The sequence below is a fragment of the Lithobates pipiens genome, unplaced genomic scaffold (assembly GCF_037356315.1).
Source record: "Lithobates pipiens isolate NorthernLeopardFrog02 unplaced genomic scaffold, aLitPip1_a1.2 Scaffold_19, whole genome shotgun sequence".
NCBI lineage: Eukaryota > Metazoa > Chordata > Amphibia > Anura > Ranidae > Lithobates > Lithobates pipiens.
In genome coordinates, this window is record NW_027507764.1 from 439,499,159 (window position 1) to 439,526,775 (window position 27,617).

At 39.1% G+C, this 27,617-nt stretch overlaps 1 protein-coding gene across 3 annotated transcripts in view; it reads left to right on the top strand.

Moving 5' to 3' along the window:
- LOC143997184 (chloride channel protein C-like) overlaps positions 1-27,617 on the top strand; it is a 253,086-nt gene that overhangs the window by 104,892 nt on the left and 120,577 nt on the right. For all 3 annotated transcript variants that reach the window (XM_077492665.1, XM_077492666.1, XM_077492667.1), the window contains 3 exons: positions 2,582-2,682; positions 7,541-7,712; positions 8,354-8,525. In XM_077492665.1, coding sequence (XP_077348791.1) covers positions 2,582-2,682; positions 7,541-7,712; positions 8,354-8,525 — 445 coding nt within the window. The remainder of the gene's footprint in view (positions 1-2,581; positions 2,683-7,540; positions 7,713-8,353; positions 8,526-27,617) is intronic.

The following is a 27,617-nucleotide window of genomic DNA, read 5'->3' on the forward strand; positions in this document are numbered from 1 at the left end:
AGTCCACGCATGCTCGGAATCAAGTACGAGCCGGAAGCGTTCGGTCTTGTAAAACTAGCGTTCGTAATGGAGATATCACGTACGTCTAGTGCGTCACTACGTTAGTAATTGTTGGCCAACATTTTGGTGAACGTATGTATGCAAGACAAGTTGGAGACAACATCCTTCGAAAAAAATTATTCAAGTTTTTTTTTGTCAGAAAGTCTTATCGTGTGTACGGGACATTAGGCCTGGTATTCCGCCAGAAATTCAAATAAGAAAAACAGTAATAAAATGAGAAAACTATTTTATATTAAATTAATCTAAATTGAATTTGAATTAATACCTTAAAGAGGAAGTAAGTCTTCCTTTTTAATTGTATCTACAGGTAAGTCTATATTAAGGCCCGTACCTTACCTGTAGGTACTGTAAATATCTCCTAAACTTACACCATTTAGGAGATATTTACTATCGGCACATGTACTCTAAAGAAACGCCCCCTCATGCCGTTTCCTTAGGGTCACATGCCATGACCGACGGCTCCCGAGTGCACCAAAGTGACGTAATCGCCGCTCCAGTCAACCTCAGAGCCAGAGCCCGCAAACTCGGAAGAAACTTTGGGGAAAATGTCAGCAGTCTCAGCGGTGTGCAGGTGCCGCTGAGAGAGCTCCATTCTAAGGTAAGCATTTTATAATGAGCTAGTATGCGATGCACTAGCGATGCATACTAGCTCATTATGCCTTTGTCTTACAGGTTTACAACCTCTTTAATCTGTAGCTTTGTTGCAGTATTGTGGCGTGATTTTAGCAACCATGGTGTGATGATGTTCCATATATGCAGCACCTGCCTGTGTGTGTTGGGAATTAGGCTCTCTCCAGCAGTGTGCCCACACCTCATTCATTGGCTGCTCAAATCATGTACCTTTTAGGCCCTTCACTCCTCACTACTGTGTTGTTCTGCCACTATAGAAGCACAGTGCATTAATGTTTATATCCACTGAAGTGCTTTTGTGACGTCAGGGAAGTAGGTGGTCCAGGCTTAGTAATCAATAGCCTCGGGAACCATCAATTACTGCAAATGAATTCCGGAGTCAAGGGTTCCTAAGCCCTGGCCTAAACCTTTACAACAGCCTTTACCACTCAAGTACATCAAGAAAATTTTATTTTTTTAAAATATGTATCAGGATTAACCCCTTAGGTTCCATAGCAAGTATAACAAGCATACTTTACTGCATATAAAAAATGATTTTTACTGTTGTGGGTTTAGTAACACTTTCACATGTGGATTTCAGAACCAGCTCAGAACCGGCTCAGAGCAGGCTCTGTGAAATGTGTGACACAGCAGTGCCTACTCCAGTGAATACAAAATATTTGTCACAGAATTCAGCAAAGTAAATGTATAGGGATCTTCACAAAGTATGTTTCCCAGCTTCAATCAGTTAAGGACCGGCCTGTAGCAGAATATATGCATGATTCTACTATCGCCTAGTAGACACGTGTGCCGCCGCCAGGCCGCTTCTGCCGTGATTATTCACAGGAGTAGCCTATCTGCGGGTATTGGGCACTGGATGTTTGACTACACCCACCAATCGTTAGGCAGAGACACAGAATGGAGCTCTGCCTATGTAAACAAGGCAGCTCTCTGTTCCCGACAGGGGGAAGAGATGGATTTTGTGTCCCTGCAAAGCAAGGAATAAAATCCATCACTTCCCTGAGTAAAAGCAGCACACATACATTGTTCAATAAAACACTGGCTAGGCACACAGTTGACCCTTTGATCACCCTAGATGTTTAACCCTTTCCCAGCCAGTGTTATTAGTACAGTGACAGTGCATATTTTTAGCATTGATCACTGTATTAGTGTCACTGGTTTCCACAATGTCAAAAGTGTCAGTTAGTATCCGACTGTCTGTCGCAATATTGAAGTCCTGCTATAAGTCGCTGATCACCGCCATTACTAGTATAAAAAAAAGTTCCAGTATATATACCATAGATTTAGAGGCTAAAGCTTTTGTGCAAACCAATTTATTGGGATTTTTTTTTACCAAAAATATGCAGCAGGATACATATTGACCTAAATATATGAAGAAATTCAATTTTTTAAAAAATTTTTATTGGATATGTTTTTATAGCAGAAAGTTTTTTTTTCAAAATTCTCTGACTTTTTTGTTTATAGTGCAAAAAATAAAAAATGCAGTGGTGATCAAATACCACCAAAAGAAAGCTCTATTTGTGGGGGAAAAAAATATATTAATTCTATTTGGGTACAGTGTTGCATAACCATGTAATTGTCAGTTAAAATAATGCAGTGCTGTGTTGCAAAAAATAGCCTGGTTATGATGGGGGTAAATCTTTCAGAGTTCAAGATTATGTGGATTAATAGGAGCAAGCTAAAGATAATTGAAATATTTTGTGAAAATTAATATATTTTACATTTTGACCATAGTTACGCTTTAAACCCCAAACATTCTGCATTGATTAATAGCTAACATATTAACATGCCATAAAAATGAAGGGATATTTACTACACTACTTGGTGTTTTAGAACCTTATGGAAATTAATGCATGTTACATTTATTTTTCTGCATCTCACTTTACAACAGATCACATGTTTCACATGGATTGTGGGATGTCTCAGAATATAATTGTCCTGATAGTTCTACGTCTGGATCAGAGGGAGCATTGAATCATACTATAAACCAAGGTACTACAGTAGAATATACGGATAAGAATGAACCAATAATGTGTAGTTTACATACTCCACAATTCTTTTTAGACTGTACTGTAGTTATCTGTACTGCACTTTCCAGGACTTTTGTTGTACTGTCCTCTTATGCCCCGTACACATGGTCATATTTTCCGACGGAAAATGTTCGATGAGAGCTTTTTGTCGGAAATTCAGACTGTGTGTAGGCTCCATCGGACATTTTCCATCGGAATTTCCGTCACACAAAATTTGAGATCTGGATCTCAAATTTTCTGACAATAAAATCCATTGTCGGAAATCCCAATCATGTGTACACAATTCTGACACACAAAGTTCCACGCATGCTCGGAATCAAGCAGAAGAGCCACACTGGCTATTGAACTTCATTTTTCTCCTGTTGTACATCACCGTGTTCCTGACGTTGGCAATTTCCAACCAACTTTGTGTGACCGTGTGTATGCAAGACAAGTTTGAGCCAACATCCGCTGGAAAAAATCCATGGATTTTGTTGTCAGAATGTCCGATCAATGTCCGATCGTGTGTACGTGGCATAAGAATACATTTTAGAAGATTTGTCCATTCCATATTTCTGCCAAGAGGTAAGGTGAGGTTGGGCTTGCTTGTGCATACATATTAAGTTTTTACTTAGCTGTAGATGTTTCCAATATTCTTGCCTTGCTAGTTAAAGATACAATTTTTTCGAGGTTCAAATTTTTGCTAGTTTCAGATGGAGAAGGGAAGTGTTAAAACATCAATTGCATTTTTTGTTTTGTTTTATGTGTCTCATTAGATAACTTTCTCTTCACTTCCTGTCCCAAAAACACAACAGGAAGTGAGAAGAACTCTCTCTAGTGTAAAGCTAAGTTTAGATGTGTGGCAGCCCTTGCCCACCCTGTGAAATGGGAACCACTGCCCATTGACAGGTGGTGAGTTGGCTCACTTCTTTTTTTACAGACCACAAATGTAAACAAGCCCAAAAGAAAAGTCTCCTAATGGCCAGCTATCACTGGAATAGGTCTTCCAGATTTCCCATTGCCTTCTGTATTAGCGATAACCGTAACATTTTGGACCTTCTATCACTTTTTCTCCTGATAATAATAGACACCAGGATAAATGGTAAGAGTGTTTCTTCTTGCCATGGACACTGCAATAAACCTGACAGCTATTATAGGCCCTTTTGGCTATAATTACTATTTAAATCTTCTAGTGCTTAGTGAATCATTATAGACCCCTAAATGATCAACAGCTGTGAATTTTATAACTTTGTAACATCCCTGCTATTGGATTAGAAAAGTGATATGTAGCAGATCTGGAGACTGCCGACATGGATGGATCCAAGGATTTAAATAATGATTCTATTTCAACTTACACACCATATGTCCAAAAGTATTAGGGCACCTGCCTTTACACGCACATGAACTTTAATGGTATCCCAGTCTTAGTCCGTAGGGTTCAATATTGAGTTGGCTCACCCTTTGCAGCTATAGCAGCTTCAACTCTTCTGGGAAGGCTGTCCACAAGGTTTAGGAGTCAGGCACTGATGTTGGACGAGAAGGCCTGGCTCATTGGTCAGACACACATGTAGGCCAGCCCCCGTGGATCCTCTTTGGACTGGCGTTGTCTGGCATAAGTATTCCTCATATAGATAGATATGACATAAAAAACTTAATTGCACAATACCGTTTAAAAATGTATTCCAGATAAAAAGGACATAATAATTGAACTCACATGTAGGGGTGCCTAAAAGCCTGGCAACCGTTGTGATCAGAAAGTTGTGATCACAAACTTCAGAGTCCAAAGAACATCCATGAGGGCTGCCCTACGTGTGTGTCTGTCCAAACTAGCAATAGTTGGTCTGTTTTGAGGGCTAAGTTTACATCTATGTGGGGGCACCTTCTTTGAGCACATATCAAGTATAGAATTTCTGCATCCATTTTTTGAGCATGAGCACTTTATTTGGGACTTGGAACTTTTATTGTTTAACCCTTTGAAGTTTGTTGTGAGCACATCTTATGGGACTTTTGCGCAATTTTGATTTCAGGTCATAATATAATGTGGTTTATGTATATTTAATACCTGTGGCATATAGTGCAGTTCTTTTATTCCTTCTTTTGTCATTTTGCATTGCAAAATCTTTTTCACTGCAGCTGCCAATCAATCTGGTATCACTATATTCATATTAGCATTTAGTTTTCTTTGGCGCTTTGGTTTTTTCCTTAAAGCGGAGGTCCACCCTAAAGTGGACCTTCCGCTCATCGGAACCCTCCCCCCCTCCGGCGCCACAATTGGCACCTTTCAGGGGGGAGGGGGGTGCAGGTACCTGTACAGTACAGGTATCTGCACCCACTTCCGGGATAGCTCTCTGCGGAAAGGGGCGTAGATTACGCCCCTTTCCGAAAGTCCCCCCGCTGCCTGCTGGGAAACACACAGATCCCAGAGGCAGCGGGTCCATCCTCATTGCGCAGCGCGACTCGCGCATGCGCAGTAGGAAACCAGGAAATAAAGCCGAAAGGCTCCACTTCCTGATTCCCATACCCAAGATGGCGGCGGCAGCACTCGAGAGACGATCGAGAGATCGACTTCGGGTGCCGACATCGCGGGCGCGCTGGACAGGTAAGTGTCACTATTTTAAAAGTCAGCATCTGCAGTATTTGTAGCTGCTGACTTTAAAAAAAAAAAAAACGCGGAGTCCCGGCGGACTCCCGCTTTAACTTTAACTTATTATTTTATGACAATTTTCCTATAACGTGTCACAAAGCACAGTAGCTATTTGCAAAGCAAGGGGGTTTAGGTCGCGCTATGGATTGTGGTACAGGTAAGAGCGGCCCCTATTTTAATTCCAACCCAATAAGGGTAGGAACAGTGAGATAAAATGGGGGGGGGGGGAGAGAAATAGGCTTGGTGCTATACCCTTTATGTTTGTTGATACTTGCTGACAGGCACATTTATATCAGTCGGCAACACATATTCTCATTCTACTTCACTACCCAGCACGCTGGAAATTCTTTGCTAATTGTGTATCTAAGTTCCAAATCTCAATTTTTAAAGGGTATAGCGCCAAGCCTATTTCTCTCCCCCCCCCCCATTTTAGCTATTTGCAAAGCCTTGTCATCTATGACATTTAACAGATATAATATATTTTTATGTTTGACTACAATAAACTAATATATAATCATCAGTGTATGTACAGTTGTGTGAAAAAGTATTTGCCCCCTTTCAGATTTTTTTATTTTTTACATATTTGTAACACTTAATGATTCAGATCATCAAACAATTTTTATTATTACACAAAGATAACCTGAGTAAATACAAAATGCAGTTTTTAAATGATAGTTTCATTTATTAAGGCAAAAAAGCTGTCCAAACCTGCCTGGCTTTATGTGAAAAAGTAATTGCCCCCTAAACCTAATAACTGGTTGTGCCACCCTTGGCGGCAACAACTGCAATCATATTAACTGCCAATTAGTCTTTCACATGGCTGTGGAGCAATTTTGGCCCACTCTTCTTTGCAGAATTGTTTTAATTCAGCCACATTGTAGGGTTTTCCAGCATGACTGGCCTGTGTAAGGTCATGATACAGCATCTCAATTGGATTCGGGCTTTGACTAGGCCGCTCCAAAACCAAAATTTTGCTTTGTTTGAAGCATTTGGAGGTGGACTTATGTTTTGGATCATTGTCCTGCTGCATAACCCAAGTGCACTTGAGCTTGAAGTCACAAAGTGATGGCTGGACATTCTCCTTTAGGATTTTCTGGTAGAGCTCAGAATTCATGGTTCCAACAATTATGGTAAGTCCTCCAGGTCCTGAAGCTGCAAAGCAGCCCCAGACCATCACACTACCACCACCATGTCTGACTGTTGGTATGATGTTCTTGTTATGAAATGCTGTATTCATTTTATGCCAGATGTAACAGGACACACACCTTCGAAAAAGTAAATTTTTTGTCTCATCAGTCCAAAGTCCAAATATGTACCTAAAAGTCTTGGGGATAATAAAGATGTTTTTTGGTAAATGTGAGATGAGCCTTTGTGTTCTTTTTGGTCAGCAGTGGCTTTGGCCTTGGAACTCTCCCATGGATGCCATTTTTGCCCAGTCTCTTTCTTATTGTTGAATTATGAACATTGATCTTAACTGAAGCAAGTGAGGCCTGCAGTTCTTTATATGTTGTTCTGGGTTCTTTTATGACCTCTTGGATGAGTCGTCGTCATTCTCTTGGAGTAATTTTTGTAGGCCGGCCATTCTTAAGAAGGTACACAGCTGTTCCAAGTTATCTCTATTTGTGGATAATGGCTCTCCCCATGATTCAATGGAGTTCCAAAGCCTTAGAAATGGCTTTGAAACCCGTCCTAGACCGATACATGTACATTACTTTGTTTCTAACCAGTTCTTGAATTTTTTTAGATTATGGTATGATGTGTTGCTTTTGTATCTGTTAGCATGCTTCACTTTGTCAGACAGCTTCTATTTATGTGATTTCTTGATTCAACAGGTCTGGCAGTAATCGGGCATGGGTGTGGCAAGTGAAATTTAACTCAACTTTCAGAAAAATTGTGGTTAATCACAGTTCATTCATGATTCAGCATGGGAGGGGGCAATTACTTTTTCACATAGGGCCAGGCAGGTTGAACAGCTTTTTTCCCTTAATAAATTAAATAATAATTTAAAAACTGCATCTTGGATTTACTCGGGTTATCGTTGTGTAATATTAAAATTTGTTTGATCATCTGAATCATAAGTGTGACAAATATGCAAAAAAAAAAAATCAGGAAGGGCAAATACTTTTTCACACAAATGTATACTGCCAAAAAAATAATTTTTTTTTTTAAATTCTAATCACCTGCATTTTGCTTTTAGCTGCTGCTCTGCTGGTTGGAAATGGGAAACATAGTATCATGCTTCTGTACCAGCGAGGAACTCACCTGAAGTTTGGACTTCTAGCTCTTGTTACGACTCTGATATTTTACTTTCTTATCTCCTGTTGGACTGCTGGAGCCGCAGTTTCCACTGGGCTTGTTGTACCCATGCTGTAAGCAACTAGTTATTTATGTGATATTCATTAGAAATAAGCCTTTATTTTATAGCCTAAAGTGATAATATTGTTCTGACACTCTGGCCCACGTGTATACACCATGCCAAGGCACACTCTGCCATACATGCTCCATCCTTCCTGTCATTAGATTATTAGTAAAAAACAACCGCACAAACACATTGTCACTGGTAGTATAGGTTCTGCTACATTTCAACTGTAAAGGTCAATAAACAAGAGAAAGGAGAGGTAGTTTCATGTTTTATAAACTTCAGAAAGTCTTATGATTTTCTCTCTATATTCTTTGCACTCTTTCCCCACTATTGTTCTCTTGCTGAGATTATCTATACATTTCCAGTAGAAATTTATCAGAAATTGGACATTGTGAGTCTTGTTGCTGCCCTGCTGCCCCAAGTTCATGCCTGTACATGCCATTACACTTAATACAGCCCTGATGATATAACATCGTTTTCCAATAAGCTTCTTTTATTATTGAATTAATGTAAATATTAACAACTAAATATATAAGATATTACTGCACTTCTGTTTGCAGTACTTTATTCTTTCTCCAGTCTCCTAATATGCAAGTCGTAACTGACCCCTCAATTAGCACAATCAATTTTCATGATATTTCTCTACAGCTACACTGGTGCTCTTCTTGGGAGAATTGTTGGTCTTATTATGGTGTACATGTTTGGAGTCCAAAGTGAGGAGTATGGAAAATGGATTGATCCTGGCCTTTTTGCAGCCATTGGTTCAGCAGCCTATTTTGGCGGTGTTTCCCGACTGACCATTTCCCTTACTGTCATTATGGTAAGTATAAGTAACTTGTATAATGTGTGTGTAACAAAGCAAAAAATGCCTGGAGTTTGCATGTTCTCCCTGTGCCTGCGTGGGTTTCCTCCAGGCACTTCGGTTTCCTCCCACACTCCAAAGACATGCTGGTTTGTTAATTGGATCCTGTCTAAATTGGCCCTAGTATGTATATGTATGAATGTGAGTTAGGGACCTTAGACTGTAAGCTCCTTGAGGGTAGGGACTGATCTGAATGTATAATATATATGTAAAGTGCTGCGTAAATTGACAGCACTATATAAGTACCTGAATTATTAATAATAATAATAATAATAATAATAATATATGAAGAACATGTAGAAAAAAAGCCTTGTCCCAATAGGTATCAACTAGAGTATACCTATAAAAAATTACCTATAAATAAGTTACCTATAAAAAATAAGACTATAGCAGCACAGCAAGGAGACAGCAACCAATAGAATAAAATATAGACTTTATTTATACAATGTTAAAAAAAAGAAGATAAAAACAAAATTTTTTTGTTTAGTTTTGGGCAGAGTGGAGAGGGATTAAAACACCTCTTTTCTATTGGTGCCTGTGCCCTGTTAGGGAGATTTACCCTCTCTATATGGCATGTTTATCATTATCATTGAAAGTGAAAGTAAAGTAAAAGAAAATGCCAAATTTGGGGTTGTCACCAGAACTGGAATAGAGGGGTAATCTTCCAATGGGGAAACTAGTTCAGGTGACCATGGTGGAAACCAGTTATAGAGGAGTTGTAGAGGAATTTCCTCTAACTTTCTGTATTGGCTAAGGGGCAGGATGTGAAGGTGAATCTCCCCAATGCGAGAACAGATGACAGATAAAACTGACACGGGTTATAACCCTCCCTTACTCAATCCAAAATGGAAAAAAATATTTTAGTTCTTTAATTGTGTTTATATATCATATGGGAATGTGTCTAACAATGAACTTCTCTTTGTATATCAATCATTTTTGTCTCTATCAATCACAACCCCATCAGTTTGCCGATGCCATTGAGCTGGGTTGTACCAGCTTCAGCACATTTCCCAGGTCCAGTTTTGGTTTCAGACACGTGTGCATTTAGCAGGAGTAGGATAGATAAGTATTCATTGGTGTTTGTTCACTGATACTCAATAGGGGATCATTTTTTAAACACAAATGCATGCATCAGGAACAGAGGATAGTGGGAAATGTCACCGTATTAATTTCTTAAGGTTGTAATTACAATGCTTCCAGACAATATTTCCTTGTAGAGTCAGACTACATAATGATTTCTCAGGGCAGCAGTAGACTTTTTTAGTGTTAGGTGTTGTTATAGTGCTAAAGTAGTTGGCCTTTAAGACATAAGAGTTATACACCAAGAGCTATTTTCTTGCTTTGGAATCCTGTCTTTTGTATTTTGTGCTAATTACTGTAAGAACCTGTAATGCCATCAAGATGAAGCAGTGCGGTATGGGTGTTTCATAGATATGGAAGGAATTAAAGTAGCTAAACCGTAAAGATGGGGAGGATCAGGAAGAGCAGTCTCAATGTGCATCTGAGCAATCAGTAAGAAAATGTCTAGGAGGCATTTCAATAGCCCAATATATTTGAATACTAATATATTGGGCTCAACACTGTAAATTTCACACTTCTTTTGCTTTGGTTAAAATGATAAACAAACATTTTCAGAAGACAAATTCACAATCTACAATACCCGTTTAAGACCCTGGATGTCAACTTTGTGCTTACAATTTGCCACAGGCTATACTGTTAGGTTCCAACTCCATAACAAATTACAGCCCCAGAGAAAACATGTGTTGCTCTCTGGCTCAGAATGTGAACGTGGTGTTATGGGACAGAAAATTTGAATGTGGCAACATTCTCTTAAAAGGCCGTCTGGTGCATACTTATTATCCATACTTGAAGACTGGGTCCAAAAATCTAGTTATTCTTGGCTTTTGATTCATAATCTTCCATTTGGAAAGACCCAGTGTAAACACACTCCAAGTATTTGTGTGAAAGGAAATAGTCAGCTATTTATCATTTGTGATCGTTGTATTACCATGTGGTGATGAAGGATGTTATTCTAAATTATATCAAAACACAATTATTTATAGGTTATTTGATCATAGTACAACATTACGTGCATGTTCAAGCACCAATTTGCAGTGTGGAATAAATGCATAGATTTCTTGCCATGTGGATTGTCTCCATTTTCCCTAAACAAGTAGTCAGATCTTGTTATAGCACATAGCAGTTTGCTATTGGAAATACCTTATTAGCAAAACAGCCGTTTAAACACTCAGAATTTCGATTTTTTTAAATTCTGTTTCTAAATATTTAGTAAGACCATATGAATACTACATGGGTCTCCACTTGGCATATTTGTGAAAGCATAACAGAAATAAATCCTTGTATATTAACAAAACACATTTATTATCTAAAAGTAAAATAGTGATACCGTATGGAGTAAACTGGAGGATAGTGCCTAGGTGTGCATATTTGTTTAATTTTGCCTGTCTGTGCACAATGACTAGTATCTGCAAATTACCATGTAGTATACACCACTCAGCCCCAATGTACAGAAAGATTTATATACAGTTAGTGTTTGTATGTGATTTTCGGTTCTATGTGTAGATCTACTAAAAACTGACAATGTAGTGTAACACAATACCTGTAAATATCTGTAAAATGATGACCTTTATATGGTGCAGCAATATCAGCTAAAGAGCTATTATGTTTAATGATTAAGTATTGTTTTACTGACTATGTACCGCACGGAAATTGTTGTTGTTCTCTCATTGTCTGTCCTAAATGGAAAATCCAGAGGTGTCCCTTGTTAGCTCTGACTGAGAGCTATATAATATTGTATCAGTTGAGGTCTACATTTTAAATACGCTAGTGTGTAAAAGTCTTAGGCAAGTGTGAAAAAATGCAGTAAGAATACTTTCAGAAACAGAAATAGTGTGTTTTTATTGATTAACAAAATGGAAAATAAATGAACAGAAGAGATCCAAATCAAATTAATAATTGGTGTGACCACCCTTTGGGATCAGAACAGCATCAATTCTTCTAGGTAGACTTGCACACAGTTTTTGAATGAACTTGGCAGGTAGGTTTTTCCAAACATCTTGGAGAACTAACCACAGATCTTCTGTGGATGTAGGCTGCCTCGGATCCTTCTGTGTCTTTATGTAATCCCAGTCTCGATGATGTTGAGATCAGGTCTTTGTGGGAGCCAAACCATCACTCCTTGTTCTTTTTTACACTGAAGACAGTTCTTGATGACAATTGCTTATGTTTGGGGTTGTTTTCCTGTTGCAGAATCAATTTGAAGCCAATCATATGCCTCACTAATGGTGTGGCATGATGGATACATTTTGGCTGTATTTCTCAGCACTGAGGACACCATTGGCCCTGACCAAATCTCGAACTACATTTGCAGAAATGCAGCCCCAAACTTTCAAGGAACCTCCACCACATGCTTTACTGTTACCTGTAGACACCCATTATTGTACCACTCTCTAGCCCGTTCGCGAACAAACTGCCTCCTGCTATAGCCAAATATTTCAATTATCAAATATATCATTTTGACTCATAGGTCCAGAGCACCTGCTGCAATCTTTCTGCACCCCTGTTTCTGTGTTTTCTTGCATAGTTGAATCGCTTAGCTTTGTTTCCATGATGGAAGTATGGCCTTTTGGCTGCAGTTCTTCCATGAAGACCACTTCTGGTCAGACTTCTCCAGACAGTTGATGGGTGTACCTGGGTCCCACTGGTTTTTGCCAGTTCTGTGCTGTGGTCACTGCTAGACAACTTCTCTTTCAATTGTTTTTATTGAAAATTTGACAACATAAGTGAAAGATAAACAGGTAAATAGAAATCTGAAGACAGAAGAATTGACAAGGAAGCAAATTCTCCACTGTACAAAATATATGTACAGTACAAGAAAAACACTAAGAATATAATGAACATGACCGATAGAGGAGAGTACCTAGATATTGTTAACTCTAGGAGTGAGAGGAGTATACCAATAGTCTGGTTAGACGTAATAAATTATATATTCAACACCAATGGTCTCATTCAAGTATCAGGGGTACATTTCCCTATTTTTGTAACATTTTGAGACCTGCTCCCAGTCTGAAGGCCAATGACAAAGACTCAATGACGGTCAGCCTCCCTGGGGGGGGGGGGGGGGGGCGCAATCGCATTATGTAAACCACCAAAATTAGCCTATTCCCTTAGTTAACAATAGAAATGAATATAGCTACAAATAGAGAAAAGGGGCTAGATGGCCTAGAAAGAAAGGGGGGAAGAAGGGGAAGAGGAGCAAGAAAGTGCCAGGATCCGATCTTCACTGTCTAATAGTCAATTTAAGTGGGCAAAGTCCTGGGATCAGTAGTCAGATAATTCCCACACCTTTTTAAAACAGCTTAATTTTGTCACTTAACCTCCCTGACAGTATTCCTGAGTGTGGCTCAAGGTGAATTTTCAGTACCAAAAGCGGTAACCCCCGAACCACACTCGGGATCGCATTGCAGGATCCAGGCAAAGTTACTTACCTTGTTCCCACAATCCTGTGATGTCTCCCCACTGTATGTGTGAGCTGTGTCCTCTGCTCCATCTATCACAGTGCCAGGATCAATTTCCTGTGAGTGTCGCTATGCACAGGGACGGAGCACGGCGCTAAATTCAAAAAATTCTAAAAATTAAATAAAGTAATTTAACTAAAGTAAAAAACACAATACCTACAGTACACTGTAATCTTACAGATTACATTACTGTATCAAATTATTTCACATCCCTTTTGTCCCTAATGCTTTGTCCAGTGCCCTTCATGCAGTTTTATATTATATATACTGTTCTTTCTGCCTGGAAACTTGAGATTGTACATGGCAAACAAAAAGTGTCCCTTTACGTCAAAAGTGAGTTTAGACCAGCTAGAAAACAGTGATAATAAATTAGAAACACTTGCAGAATTGAGCGATAGTGATTTGTAGGGAAATTCGTCACCAAACACTGAAAGTAACGACAGCGACAATTCTAAAACAAAACAAATTTCAGTGTTTTTGATTTGATTACATTATTGAATACATTTTATTATTATTATATTATTATTTGTGTAGCGGCGGCTCCTGAAGAGTACGCGTTATAAGTTTTAAGTTAGTTATACCTAAACTGCAGTTTGGTTTGGGTACAATTGTCTAAATTTGGACTTCAGCATCAGTCTGACTGGACTATGAGATGTTCAGCCTGGCCACAGGGGGCACTGTCTCTTCTGGTAGGTATGGAACTATGGTCTGCTTAGGTGCTTAAGTTACTCTCTCGGAGCCTGCCCAGTGGGAGTGGCGCTCTTGCTGTGCTTTCTGGGAGAGGGTATTTAAGATGCAGACGTCATGTGGTTCGGGGTTTCCGGTCCAGAATGTTGTACTGACTTCATGGTTCTAGTACTCCTGACCAGCCCCCAGGAAGGCTATGGCCTGGGGTGCGGATCCACCTGATCTTGCTGTCTCGGGGCTGGCTAGCTCGAGCAAGGAAACTAAAGGAGGATTCTGAGGTGTTTGGGTGCAGTCTCCGGTTTGGGAGAGACACAGTAACTTCATGCTATCCAGGGGAGGACTCTTCAGAAGAAGGCCACATATGGGTTGGTTTCTTAGTAAGAGCCTGGAGGAGCTGGAGTACCCAAGAGAATCCAGTCTCGTGGATATCGCCAAGCTGGTTGAAAGATCCAGGTATCCTATGAGTGTTCTTCAAGTTTAGTTTCCTACGTGTTCTACAACGTCGGTGGCAGAGACTTGTTTCTGAGTGAGCACCTTGTTGGCTGCTAGGCCTTGTGAGAGAAGGACTGTCCAACTTCAGTGAACATCCAGTTGCGAATGGCTATTCTCTGGATGCAGTCAAAGTAAACAAGTTCTTCAATACATGACTTTAAAACTGAGAGTACATGAACTTCCTTTCCAACCCTCTTATCCCATTTTAAGAGACTGTTCATTGTCTACGGTTTGCAAATAAAATGCATTTAAGTGGATCTGTTGTCAGTCTCTCAAGTTACTGCGCCATCTACCATGGGACACCCCTAGACGTGAAGTGAAGAGAAAAGAAGGTAAATCTAACCAGCAGTTCCTCCGGGGGTTAGTGCTACATTTGTTATAATTATTAGTTATTTATTATATTATAATTTATAATTTAGTGTTTTAAACGTTATCATATCCGGGATATCTACTAGACTCTTGTTTGGACAGATTTAAGTGTGTTATTCCGAAGAATTACAGACCTACACTATAAAACGCCAAATTTCCATGCAAAACAATGTACAGTTTTGAACAACAAAAATCTGACGTAATCATACCACCAGGGAGGTTAAGATAGCTGTTAACTTCTCATTTATCATAATCCAGGAGAGTTTGTGCTTAAGCCGATCAAAAGGTATGACCGCAAATTTCCAGGACTTAGCAATGATAATTTTTGCAGACACAAGTACTGTATATAAGTGATGAGTCTCTTCTGATGTCTCGAGGGCCTCCTCTACCACTCTGCCTAGTAATGCCTGTTTAGGGGATTTAATCAGATTAATTTGTGTGAGGGAAAAGATGAAATTATATACTGTTATCCAAAAACACTGGGACACTGCCACAGTATGTGGAACACTGTGGTGCCTGCCTGACCACAGCCTCTGAAGTATAGCGGAGAAGATCTAGGGACACAGGCGGCCAGCCTTAGCAGAACCATGTACCATTATAATTGCACTTTGTAGTTTGCCTCAATAATTGAGGCGTTAATAAGAGACCTTGAGGCAACTTGAGCTGACGAACGCCATTCATCAAGCTCGAGAGTCTCGTTGATATCCTGCTCCCATTTTTCCATATAGCCCAATTTAGTTGAGTTAAAAGTTAGGATACCATAAATCTCTGCTATGTGACTTCAGATTTTGTCGTATTTGTGGCATAGATATTCTATAGATGTCATAGTAACAATATCAGATATACGAGATAATGTACTCAAGAAATGTTCTGATGTTGGGAGCTGTTGTTTCTCCAGTAAGGCTTGTTTTGTTAAAATACCTTTATGATCACAAAGATCAGCTATACGTAGAAAATCTTTATTGGTCCACCAATCAAAAGTCTGGGGTAACAGGCTCGGGGGGAACTCTCCGGAGCAGAGGAGCCAAAGGACTATGAGCAGATTTAAATTTGTGAATTCTAGAGAGTCTGTCCCAGATTCCCAGTGAAACTAAAAGGGAAAGGGCACAAAATTGGGGGCTGTTCCTTTGCCGGTAACCACATAACATGGGAAATTGGTCCCAACTTGCAAGCGTATGATTTTGCTTTCATTCATAGGGGGAAGGGCTGGTGAGAATGAAATCTGATCAGCTGAGCCAGCTGTGTGGCATAAAAGTATTTAATTAGATTAAGTAGATAATGGGCGTTTGTTCCCCCTTTGTCTCTTGTCATCCCGGATAAATGAAAATACCTTTTTTTGGAAAGCTGCCAAGTCAGGTTGAACCAGTGCCACTGGGAGGGTACGGAACAAGTATAATATCCTTGAAAGGATATTCATCTTCAGAGAGTGCAGTCAGCCAAACCATGACGGAGGGTGAAGTTGCCATCTACCCATATTGGCAGCGAAGTGTTTGTATAGGGCAGGATCATTTCTGGAATAAAGGGTGTGCACTACTATATTTTCTAAATATAGGGGCACTACTATATTTTCTAAATATATTTTTATCGCCTGAAACTTATCATGATTTATTTTAGGACCGGAAATTATCAAGAAATGTTGGAATATAGCAAAAAGGTTTGGAAGAGAGGTAAAAAGGGGGTGAAATTAACAGCAGGATGTCATGTGCAGAGAGGGCACATTTATGTTCCCTCTTTTCAGCACTTAATCCCCTTAATATCTATGCTGATGCATATTTTAATGGCAAGTGGTTCTAGTGCCAGGACAAATAACAACAGGGACAGAGAGCATGTCTGTAAAGTATCTCTATGAATATCTAGAGAGTTCGAAGAGTAACCCTTTACCATTAAGAATGCAGTTGGTGAACTGTATAACACTTAACAAAAATCGTGGTCCAAAGCCATATTGAGACAGGACATGGAACAGATAGTCCCAGGACAGCAAATTGAAGGCTATCACTCTCCTGCTTTGGTGGGATGCCCAGAGGCTGGGAACAAATTCTGCCTGATCAGGATGGATATACTGGCTAAGGAATGAGTTTAGTTTTTCTGCTAGTATTTTGGACATTATTTTAAGGTCGAAGTTTATCGAAGAAAGAGATCAATATTTTGCGCAATCCCCATGGTCCTTTTCTGGTTTTGGTATAACATGTAAATACTCCCCATTTTTGTGCGCTGGAAGGTGGATTCCTTGCCTGAGTTCATTGAAAAATTAACAGAGGTGAGGAGTCTGGATCTCATGGTACATCCTATAGTAAATGCCTGAAAAACCATCTGGGCCCAGAGCCTTAGAAAGATGTACATTTTTTATGACTAGATAAATTTCCGTTTCCGAAAATTCTTTATCCATGAGCTCCATGTGAGCCTGTGTCAAAGAGGGTAGGAAAAGACCATGAAAAAATGCATACGTCCTATCCTGCTGAAACTTCTCTGGTTTAGCATCTAAAGTTGCCAAATGCTTTTACGATCAACTCAGGGTTTTGAGTTGGGTGCCCATTATCCAATCTCAGTTTAGGCAAGGTCGGTGAGTGTACACGCAGAATCAAGGTGGTGGGTTTGCCTCCCATTACAATTTATGACGCAACCAATGGATAACTTTTTCCACCTGGGTGGTAAGATTCACATTCAATACTATTCTTGCCATATCAATTTTATATCGGATTCGTGCTGCTATTTGGAGAAGTCTTCCCCTAATAATAACCTTATGGGCTGCTCAATTGGTAGTCGGGGAGGTATTCGAGGGACGATTTTCCTGAAAGAACGTGCGTACTTCTGATTTGATTTTCTTGAAAACGATCACATTGTTGAGCATGGACTAATTGAGCCACCATGGAGAAGGCTTTGTTAAAGGACACATTTACAGCTTTTTTTGGAGTACAAGAAACTATGGACTGTTTATGTTGCTTATGCTGATGAGAAGCTATTTTGTTTTCCTTGCTTTTGTTTTTAAAATCAGCTGTACGTTACAGTCTTGGCTGGCTGGTGAACCCGTGTTGCCCCATTTCACAATATCTACAAGAGAATGTCCAATGTTACAAGTGTCAAAATGACAATGGACATTTTATACTGGTACATAAAGTATACTAACCCACATCTGAACGCAAATTTTTTTATCTGTGGACCCACATAAGAAAATTGTCAGAAAGGCTATACAAAGACAAGTAACAATACTCTTATTAAAAAAAAATAAAAAGAACATTCTTGCCGACACTGACACTCCCATCCCATGGCCCTTCTTAATAGTCCCATTAAAATCATGCCCACTTTCCAAGCTGTCCAACCCAGATCACACCCACTTTCTGGGCTGTCCCACCCCTAGACAAGCAGGACCCACTAACCCACAGCTGCAATCCCCCATGAGTTAATTATACCCAGTACCTAACAAAAAGGTGATGCTGTTTTCTTGGGACACGGAATAGGAAATGGCATCATCGGGCCACAGCACCTAGATGTGGGACTGTCCTGGCAAATACAGGACAGTTGGAATGAGGCAGTAATTAAAATAGCTCTGTGTTCAAAATAAATCATAGAGGAACATACACTGTGCATGAAAATCACTACATAACAACATAGTCTAAAGTGGTGGTATGATGCTAGCTAGCTACCAACAACCATTGTCTTATAATATAAAAGAGGACTTCTGCGCAACTACACAACCAAAAGAAAATATATATATGGAAATGCTGCCAAATCTAAAGTGATCACCACTCACATGAAACTCAAAAAGAAAAACTAACTACATCCAAATGTATATGACTTAGCGCATAACCTCCGTGATCCCATGACCATCAAATTGATTAAATAAATTACTGTAAATAATAAAAGCTAATAAAGTGCTTGAACAATGAAGTGCATTAACAGCAGTGCATATAATAATCAAATACAATATCTGTATAAAGTGCACTCCTAGTGATGACACTGTGATGCATTCAATCTGCATTCAACATAGTCCAGTGATATAGAGTGTTATTTAACCACTTTCAGACCGGACCATTTTGCTTGCTTAAGACCAGACCACTTTTTGCGATTCGGCACCGCTTTAACTGATAATTGTGCGGTCGTGCGACGTGGCTCACAAACAAAATTGACGTCCTTTTTTTCCCACAAATAGAGATTTCTCTTGGTGGTATTTGATCACCTCTGCGGTTTTTATTTTTTGCGCTATAAACAAAAATAGAGCGACAATTTTGAATAAAACGCATTATTTTTTACTTTTTATTATAATAAATATCCCCCAAAAATATATAAAAAAACATTTTTTCCCTCAGTTTGGGCCGATACGTATTCTTCTACATATTTTTGGTAAAAAAAATCGCAATAAGCGATTATTGATTGGTTTGCGCAAAAATTATAGCGTTTACAAAAAAGGGAATAGTTTTATGGCATTTTTATTAATATATTTTTTTACTTGTAATGGCGGCGATCAGCGATTTTTATTGTGACTGCGACATTATGGCGGACACATCGGACATTTTTGACACATTTTTGGGACCATTGTCATTTATACAGCAATCACTGCTATACAAATGCACTGATTCCTGTGTAAATGACACTGCCAGTGAAGGGGTTAACCAGGGGGTGGCAGTGTAGGGGTTAAGTGTTCCTAGTGGCGTGTTACTAACTATGGGGGGGGGGGTGGGCTTTGTTTTAGTGAACACTGATCTCTGCTCCAATCACATGGAGCAGAGATCAGCGTCACTTGTTGCTAGGCAGAACGGGGAGATGCTGTTTACAACGGCATCTCCTCGTTCAGCCGCCCTGTGAGACAATCGTGGGTATTCCCGCTGCGATCGACTCCGCGGGACCCACAACCGGACTCACAGGGGTGGCAGGGCGGCATTTAAAATTGGACGTACTTGTATGCCAATATGCCTGCCTGTGCCATTCTGCCGACGTACATCGGCGTGCGCCGGTTGGGAAGTGGTTAACCTCCCTGGCGGTATGATTCAGTCTGGATTTAGGTGCTGAAAGCGGTACAATTATTTTGCATGGAAATTTGGCGTCTTATATTGCAGTCCAATTCTTAGGAATAACTCTCTTAAATATGTTCAAACCAGAGTCTAGCAGACATCCCGGGTATGATAAAGTTTATAATATAATAAAGAATAATAAAAAATATTCAATAATGTAATCAAATCCATAAAACACTGAAAAAGGGACACTTTTTGGTTGCTATGGGCAATCTCCAAATTCCAGGCAGAAAAAAATGTATTTATAATATAAAAGTGCATGCAGGGCACTGCACAGACCACTAGGGACAAAGGGTGTATGTCATTTTGTAATACAGCACTGTAATCTGTAAGATTACAGTGCTGTGTGTGTTTTGTGTACTTTTACTTTTTTGAATTTGCCGCCGTTTTCCGCTCCCATGCGCCGTAACGTCGCAGAGAACGGAGCTCAGTGGCATTTGGCACTGTGAATCGAGCGGAGGACGGCTCGCTCACACAGCGCAGAGGACATCGCTGGATCCAAGGGAAAAGGTAAGTAAGTCTCACTGTGTCCTCCCCTGCATCCAGCGAAGCGATCCCGAGTCTGGCTCGGGGTTACCGCTCCTATCAGTAAATTCCTAACCCGAGCCAGACTCGGGATTACCGCTAGGGGGGTTAAAGTGCATGACCGGAAGTAACGTCAGAAGTGGCGTGGAATGCCTTTACACTTTGGCCTATTTTTAGCTACTGACATGTAAGCAGCCATTTTTTATTTAACCCCCCTGGCGGTATTCCCGAGTCTGGCTCGGGGTGGAAGTTTTATACCAAAAGCGGTAACCCTGAGCCAGACTCGGGACCGCATCGCTGTATGCAGGAGGAGGTTTACTTACCTTCTCCCTTGGATCCAGCGATGTCCCCGCGCTGTACGAGCGGCTCGTCCTCCGCTCGATTCATCACGGAGCCAATCTCCGTTCCCTGCGAGCGGTGCGATGCACGGGGACGGAGATCGGCGCCAAATTCAAAAAGTGAAACACACAGTATACATACAGTATAATGTAATCTTACAGATTACATTGCTGTATGTAATAATTTCACATCCCCTTTGTCCCTAGTGTTCTGTCCAGTGTCCTGCATGCAGTTTTATATTATAAAAACTGTTCTTTATGCCTGGAAACTGGAGATTGTCCATAGGAACCAAAACTGTCCCTTTACATCAAAAATTATTTTAGACCAGCTAGAAAACAGCGATAATAAATTGGAATCACTCGCAGAATTGAGCGATGGCGATTTGTGAGGAGATCCGTCATCAAATATTGAAAAGTAATGACAGTGACAATTCTGCAACTGAGCAAATTTCAGTGTTTTTGATTTGATTACATTATTGAATAATTTTTATTATTGTTATATTATTATTTGGTATAATTATTTATAGTTATTTATTATATTATAATTTATGATTTCATTTTTCAAACTTTATTATACCCGGGATGTCTACTAGACTCTTGTTTGGACAGATTTAAATGAGTTATTCCTAAGAATTACAGGACTACAATATAAAACGTCAAATTTTAATGAAAAATAATTGTACCGCTTTTAGCACCTAAAATCTGAAATAATCGTACTGTCAGGGAGGTTAATAAAGTGTACATTATTTGGGTAATGCACTATCGGAGGCCCATTTATTTTACATGTGAATACTACTATGGAGTTTGAGTGACCATTCGTTTCCCAACCCAACCTGTATTGCTGGATTGACCTATAATCACGGATGTGGGGATGAGATCTTTATAAGAGCGCTTTTCCCAAGCCCATGAGGTAAGGGCACTGAGAGCACTTTATAGGATTCACAAACACTTTAATCACAGGAATTGGGAGTGAATGGACACAGACCTTTGGACTTTGGACAATTTGCTGCACTTTATTTGTATTTTGCACAATTGGTAGCACCTTATTATTTCCACAGTGAGTGCACTTCATGAACTTTAAATAACACTGGACTATGTTGAATGCATCACAGTGTCATCACTAGGCATGCACTTTATACAAACAGATATTGTATTTGATTATTATGTGCATTGCTGTTAATGCACTTTATTGTTCAAGCACTTTATTAGCTTTTATTATTTACAGTAATTTATTTAATTAATTTAATGGTCATGGGATCACGGAGGTTATGCGCTAAGTGATATACATTTGGATGTAGTTAGTTTTTCTTTTTGAGTTTCATGTGAGTGGTGATCACTTTAGATTTGGCAGCATTTCCATATATATATTTTCTTTTGGTTGTGTAGTTGCGCAGAAGTCCTCTTTTATATTATAAGACAATGGTTGTTGGTAGCTAGCTAGCATCATACCACCACTTTAGACTATGTTGTTATGTAGTGATTTTCATGCACAGTGTATGTTCCTCTATGATTTATTTTGAACACAGAGCTATTTTTATTACTGCCTCATTCCAACTGTCCTGTATTTGCCAGGACAGTCCCACATCTAGGTGCTGTGGCCCGATGATGCCATTTCCTATTCCGTGTCCCAAGAAAACAGCATCACCTTTTTGTTAGGTACTGGGTATAATCAACTCATGGGGGATTGCAGCTGTGGGTTAGTGGGTCCTGCTTGTCTAGGGGTGGGACAGCCCAGAAAGTGGGTGTGATCTGGGTTGGACAGCTTGGAAAGTGGGCATGATTTTAATGGGACTATTAAGAAGGGCCATGGGATGGGTGTGTCAGTGTCGGCAAGAATGTTCTTTTTATTTTTTTTTAATAAGAGTATTGTTACTTGTCTTTGTATAGCCTTTCTGACAAATTTCTTATGTGGGTCCACAGATTAAAAATTTTGCGTTCAGGTGTGGGTTAGTATACTTTATGTACCAGTATAAAATGTCCATTGTCATTCTGACACTTGTAACATTGGACATTCTCTTGTAGATATTGTGAAATGGGGCAACACGGGTTCACCAGCCAGCCAAGACTGTAACGTACAGCTGATTTTAAAAACAAAAGCAAGGAAAACAAAATAGCTTCTCATCAGCATAAGCAACATAAACAGTCCATAGTTTCTTGTACTCCAAAAAAAGCTGTAAATGTGTCCTTTAACAAAGCCTTCTCCATGGTGGCTCAATTAGTCCATGCTCAACAATGTGATAGTTTTCAAGAAAATCAAATCAGAAGTACGCACGTTCTTTCAGGAAAATCGTCCCTCCAATACCTCCCCGACTACCAATGGGTATTTCGTTTTTTTTAACCATTGTCTTATATATTGATTCTGCCTCCAATAACCATACTTTTCTATCATTGAAACTTGTGTTTTTGAAACTTTCTGTCTTGCCATTGACAATTTCCTTAGGCATGATTACATGCTGAGGATGTCTTGTTAAAATGCCATTTAGCTTATTAAGTTTAAGGATTTCATTGATACAATATTCCCTACATAAAACAGCTTGAGGACACTCTTCCTTATTTCTGCAAAAGTTTAAGTTTGAGAGACATTGTAGTAGATCAATAATATTGATGCCGATTAAGTGCAGGTGTATAGAACACCGTTAATTTTCCTATTGGATCAAAATGAGGCTGTTTGCAGCAAAGCAGTTGACAGATGTTCTCACTTAGGCTTAGGTATGGCAATTCTTGTAGCACTTGGCAGAGTTGTCACATTGGTAGATATGTGTTACATTAATATTTTAGTTATAAAATACTGTGTTTTTCATTTGCCGTGCCAACCTTGAGATTAGAGTTAATTGTCTCTAAAGTCACCGAAGACATTTCTTTTCATGATTGAAATACAATTTGTTTAGATCTGCCTGTAATCCATTGATATGTGGTTTTTGAAAAAGCATAGTTGAACATAATGTAGACAAATTTCAAAAGGAGAAATAACAACTATAGCTACAAGCAGATAATTTAATAGGGCAGTAGGCATGCCCTTTAAAGTGGTATTAAACCCAGTTCCTACTGAACTGGCCAATATTAAAACCATATATGGCTGGCCTAATAGTTTATACAGCTGGGAAAGAATATGTCCGTATCTGGAGGTGTTGCACATAAAGAATCAAATGGTGAGAGATTTGAGTTAGCACATACAGTATCTTAGAGGTTTGGTGAGCTGCAATTTAATACATTTTTATTTTTGGGTTTATTACTGCTTTTGTGGTCCTGCCACTGTTATTGAGTCTGTATCAGCTGTTTAGGAATCCTGCCTTGACATGGATATTCAATATACAAGGGAATATTTAATTCCTTTTGATAACTAACTGTACCAGGAATGAAATGTTTTTACTGGAATATAAAATGAGTCAGGGGATTTCAGGCATTGCTATCTGTTTAATATAGGCTTATGTACATACATTTTCTGGGAGTACTGGCTAAACTCTCCATGTTAGTTCTTTAATGAGGTCTTTTCTTTGGTGCTTTATCTGCTGATCACAGCTACCAGCTTTGTGTTCCCTAGGCCCACGGGCTGAAATGATCCCGTTCATGGGTAAGTATTCTTGTGCAGCAAAGACCAAGTGAGGATTTAAGCATCCAGAAGGTGGGCATTTACTAAAATGGAATTTAATCTGGTCCTCTCTCCTTTTGGAGAGACTTATTTACAAAACTGAAATAGGCTTTTGTGCTGATAGCATAAAAATAAGCAGAAGTGTTTAGGATTTGTGTTATAGGAAATCTTTGTCCTAAAGTTGATCAAATGAACATTCAAAAAAAAAAAAAGCAAAAGATGATTAATATGATTAATGCAAGCTGAGAAAATTCAATCCGTTTCATATTAATTCAGTTCTGCTCAACACACTATGAAATTAATGTATTTTATGCCTTTATGAACAGTGAAATATGGCGGTATTTCTTTGTCAAAAAAATCTGACAGTTGTGTTTCTGACCTTCATAAGGAGTCTGAAAGACTCCTCCACCTTGCAGGGTATAAAAAAAAACATTGGAGCAGGGAACGCTATCACAGCCATTCCAATTAACAAAGTTAAATCACTTATTCTTTTGTTTTCTTTTTTGGCAACATTATGTTCCATATATAAGTACCCTCTTGGCAATCAAAGGAATTATTACCACTAGTATGGTAATAGCAGTTAATCTGTTTTCATTATATTGTTGAATAAGAGCATAATAGCTTATGGGATTCAAAGTTATACTCATTTGTCACCACTTGGTTGTGCTAAAGTACGTAACATCGGAGAACTTTAACTTGACAGCGTTAAAGACGAAAGAACAAAGGCAACCAACAGCAGCTCTCCTACAGTAACGGTAACTTCAATCATTGATGGTTCAGTGATTGAACTGATACAAATGTGTTTTCTTTTCTCTGACATCTAGAGAAATGTAATGAAATATATGACCCACTGAGTTTCTTTTTTAACACATGCAGCAGTGAAGGCTTCATGAAAAGGTCCCTTGAATTATTGTATTTCCTGCAAAGTTTTATTGACAGCAAAAAAGGGGACGTGAGGAATGGCAGAACAGAATGGCACAGCGGTGTTCGGTGCACTTTATGAAAATCAAGTTATTTAAACAATGCTGGTGATAATAGGCAGCTGACGACACCTGCACTGTGAAGTCAGCGGGCTTTGCTTGCAGACTTTATGGAGTTTCATGTCACTGGAAGCATGGGGCCTATAAATAAACCTTGATGTTGTCTGCTCAGTCACCTACAAACAGCAAGCAGAGAGATTGACTGCTTTAGATTACATCTAGGATGTGTTTGCCTGTCTGTGGCTGTGGAGTACAGATAGCTGCAATTTCATATACATGAATAGATAAACCTGGGTAAGAATTACATTTTCCCCTCAGAGGAGAAATTTAGTCCTGGAAAATTTAGAGCCTATTTATGCATGTCCTTTATCTTCAGAGGTCCTGTCATGGAGAGTCGCTAGGAGGCAATGCCTCCCTAAAATAAATGATATATCACCCCTACATATCCTTCAAATACATTTGCTAGTATTTTTTCCATGGCAAGGGTGCCCACTTATTAAAGATACAATATCCTTTCTGGTCAGTATCTACAACCAGCTCTTATGAATTTAACCACTTGCCGACCAGGCCTTTTCTAGCACTTTTTGTTTAAAATTGTTTAAATCAGTATTTTTTGCTAGAAAATAACTTAGAACCCTAGAGAATAAAATGGCAATTATTGCAATATTTTATGTCACACCGTATTTGTGCAGCGGTCTTTCAAACGCAATTTTTGGGGAAAAATACACTTTAATTAATAGATAATTTTTTGTATATTGCGAAAGAAGATGTTATGCCGAGTAAGTAGATACTGAATATGTCATGCTTTAAAATTGCGCACGCTTGTGGAATGGCAACAAACTACAGGACTTAAATATCTCCATAGGTGACCTTATAAAAAATCTTTGCAGGTTGCCTGTTTAGAGTTACAGGGGAGGTCTTGCACTAAAATTATTTCTCTCACTCTAACATGTGTTGTTTGAACACAGTTTACAAATGCTTGCGTGACTTCTGTGCACGAGCAAGGAGGGATAGGGCACTTTAAAAAAATAAAATGTCTTATATATTTTACTTTTTATTTTTTACACTGTCCCTTTATTTGTTTATTTATTTTAAACACTTTTACTCCTATTACAAGCAATGTAAATATCCCTTGTAATAAAAATAAAGATGACAGGTCCTCTTATTGATAGATCTGGGGTCAAAAAGACCCAAAATCTCTCATTTACCTTTAAGATTAAAAGGAAAATAAAATAATTTTTTAAACTTTTGCTTTTAAAAAAAAAAAAAAAGATTTATTATGGCCCAGATACCGAACGTGGCATCAGAAGCTGCTCCGTTCCTCCAAGGGCATAGAGACGAGTGGCGGCCATCTTAGCCTCACTTGTCTCCGTACCCAGCTAACTCCTGCATTGGATCGCTCTCAGGCTTCACCGATGGGTCAGGTAAGCTTCGGAATGAATGGGAAGGCACCCCTTCCACTGCTTCTAAAAGCGATCCCACTGTGATTCCGCCCACGGGAGCACTTTTATCAGAAAGAGAATCGGCCATAGTTAAAGAAAAATACCGGCGTTATGGCAGCTAGCTACTGCCATAACCTCGCTATTTAACAACAAATTAATTATGTATTTTTACTAATGGGCCACCAAGTGGTTTTTAATGTGCTGTCTACTGCCTGATAGTGTTATTTAAAATACAACATATACAGTATATTAAAATAGTGTAGCTTTTATATGTTTTGAGTTCAAATCACTTTATGAGACACTGGGGTTGATTTACTAAATGCAAATCGGCTGTTCACTTTTTGCATGGGAAGTTGCACTTTGCAAGGGAATTTGCCCCAGAGCTTCCAGAATGTGGTGAAGTTTCTCTTTACAAGAAATACTCAACCATGTGCAAGAGAATAAAAACAGCATTTTTGCTTACACATGAATGGATGATGTAAGTTACTAGAGCTTCACCTCATTTAATAAAATAAAACTATAGGCAAAACTTTTTTTTTCTTTTTTTTCCCATCTGTGTTTCATTTTGGAGTTTTCTCTTTACTTCCTATCCCATAGCTATAGGAAGTGAGAGGAAACCAATGCAAATTAAGGGAATACCTTGGTCACTAGAACTAGTGTCCCCATTGGAAGATTTCCCCTTTTTTACTTTTTTGGGGACAACTCGAAATTTGGCATTTTCTTTACTTTCACTTTTAATGATAATCTTGGTAAACAAATAAGGAGGGTAAATATCCTTAACTGGGGCAAGACAGCAATAAAAACTGGCAGGGAATCGAATCCCTCTCCACCCTATCCAAAACTAAAAAAAAAATAAAAAAGTTTTGCCTTTAGTTATACTTTAATCTCTGGGGGAAATTACCTTGCAAAGTGAACAGCGTATTTATTTGTCTTTGGTAAATTGCCCCATTGACATCCTGCTCATGTAGGCCAAAGTAACATTGGAGTTGATTTACTAAAGGCAGAAAGACTGTGAACTTTGCAAGTGCAGTTACACTCCTTTTTCCCAGAACTTAGTGAATGTGGAGGGAGGGATGGGTGTATT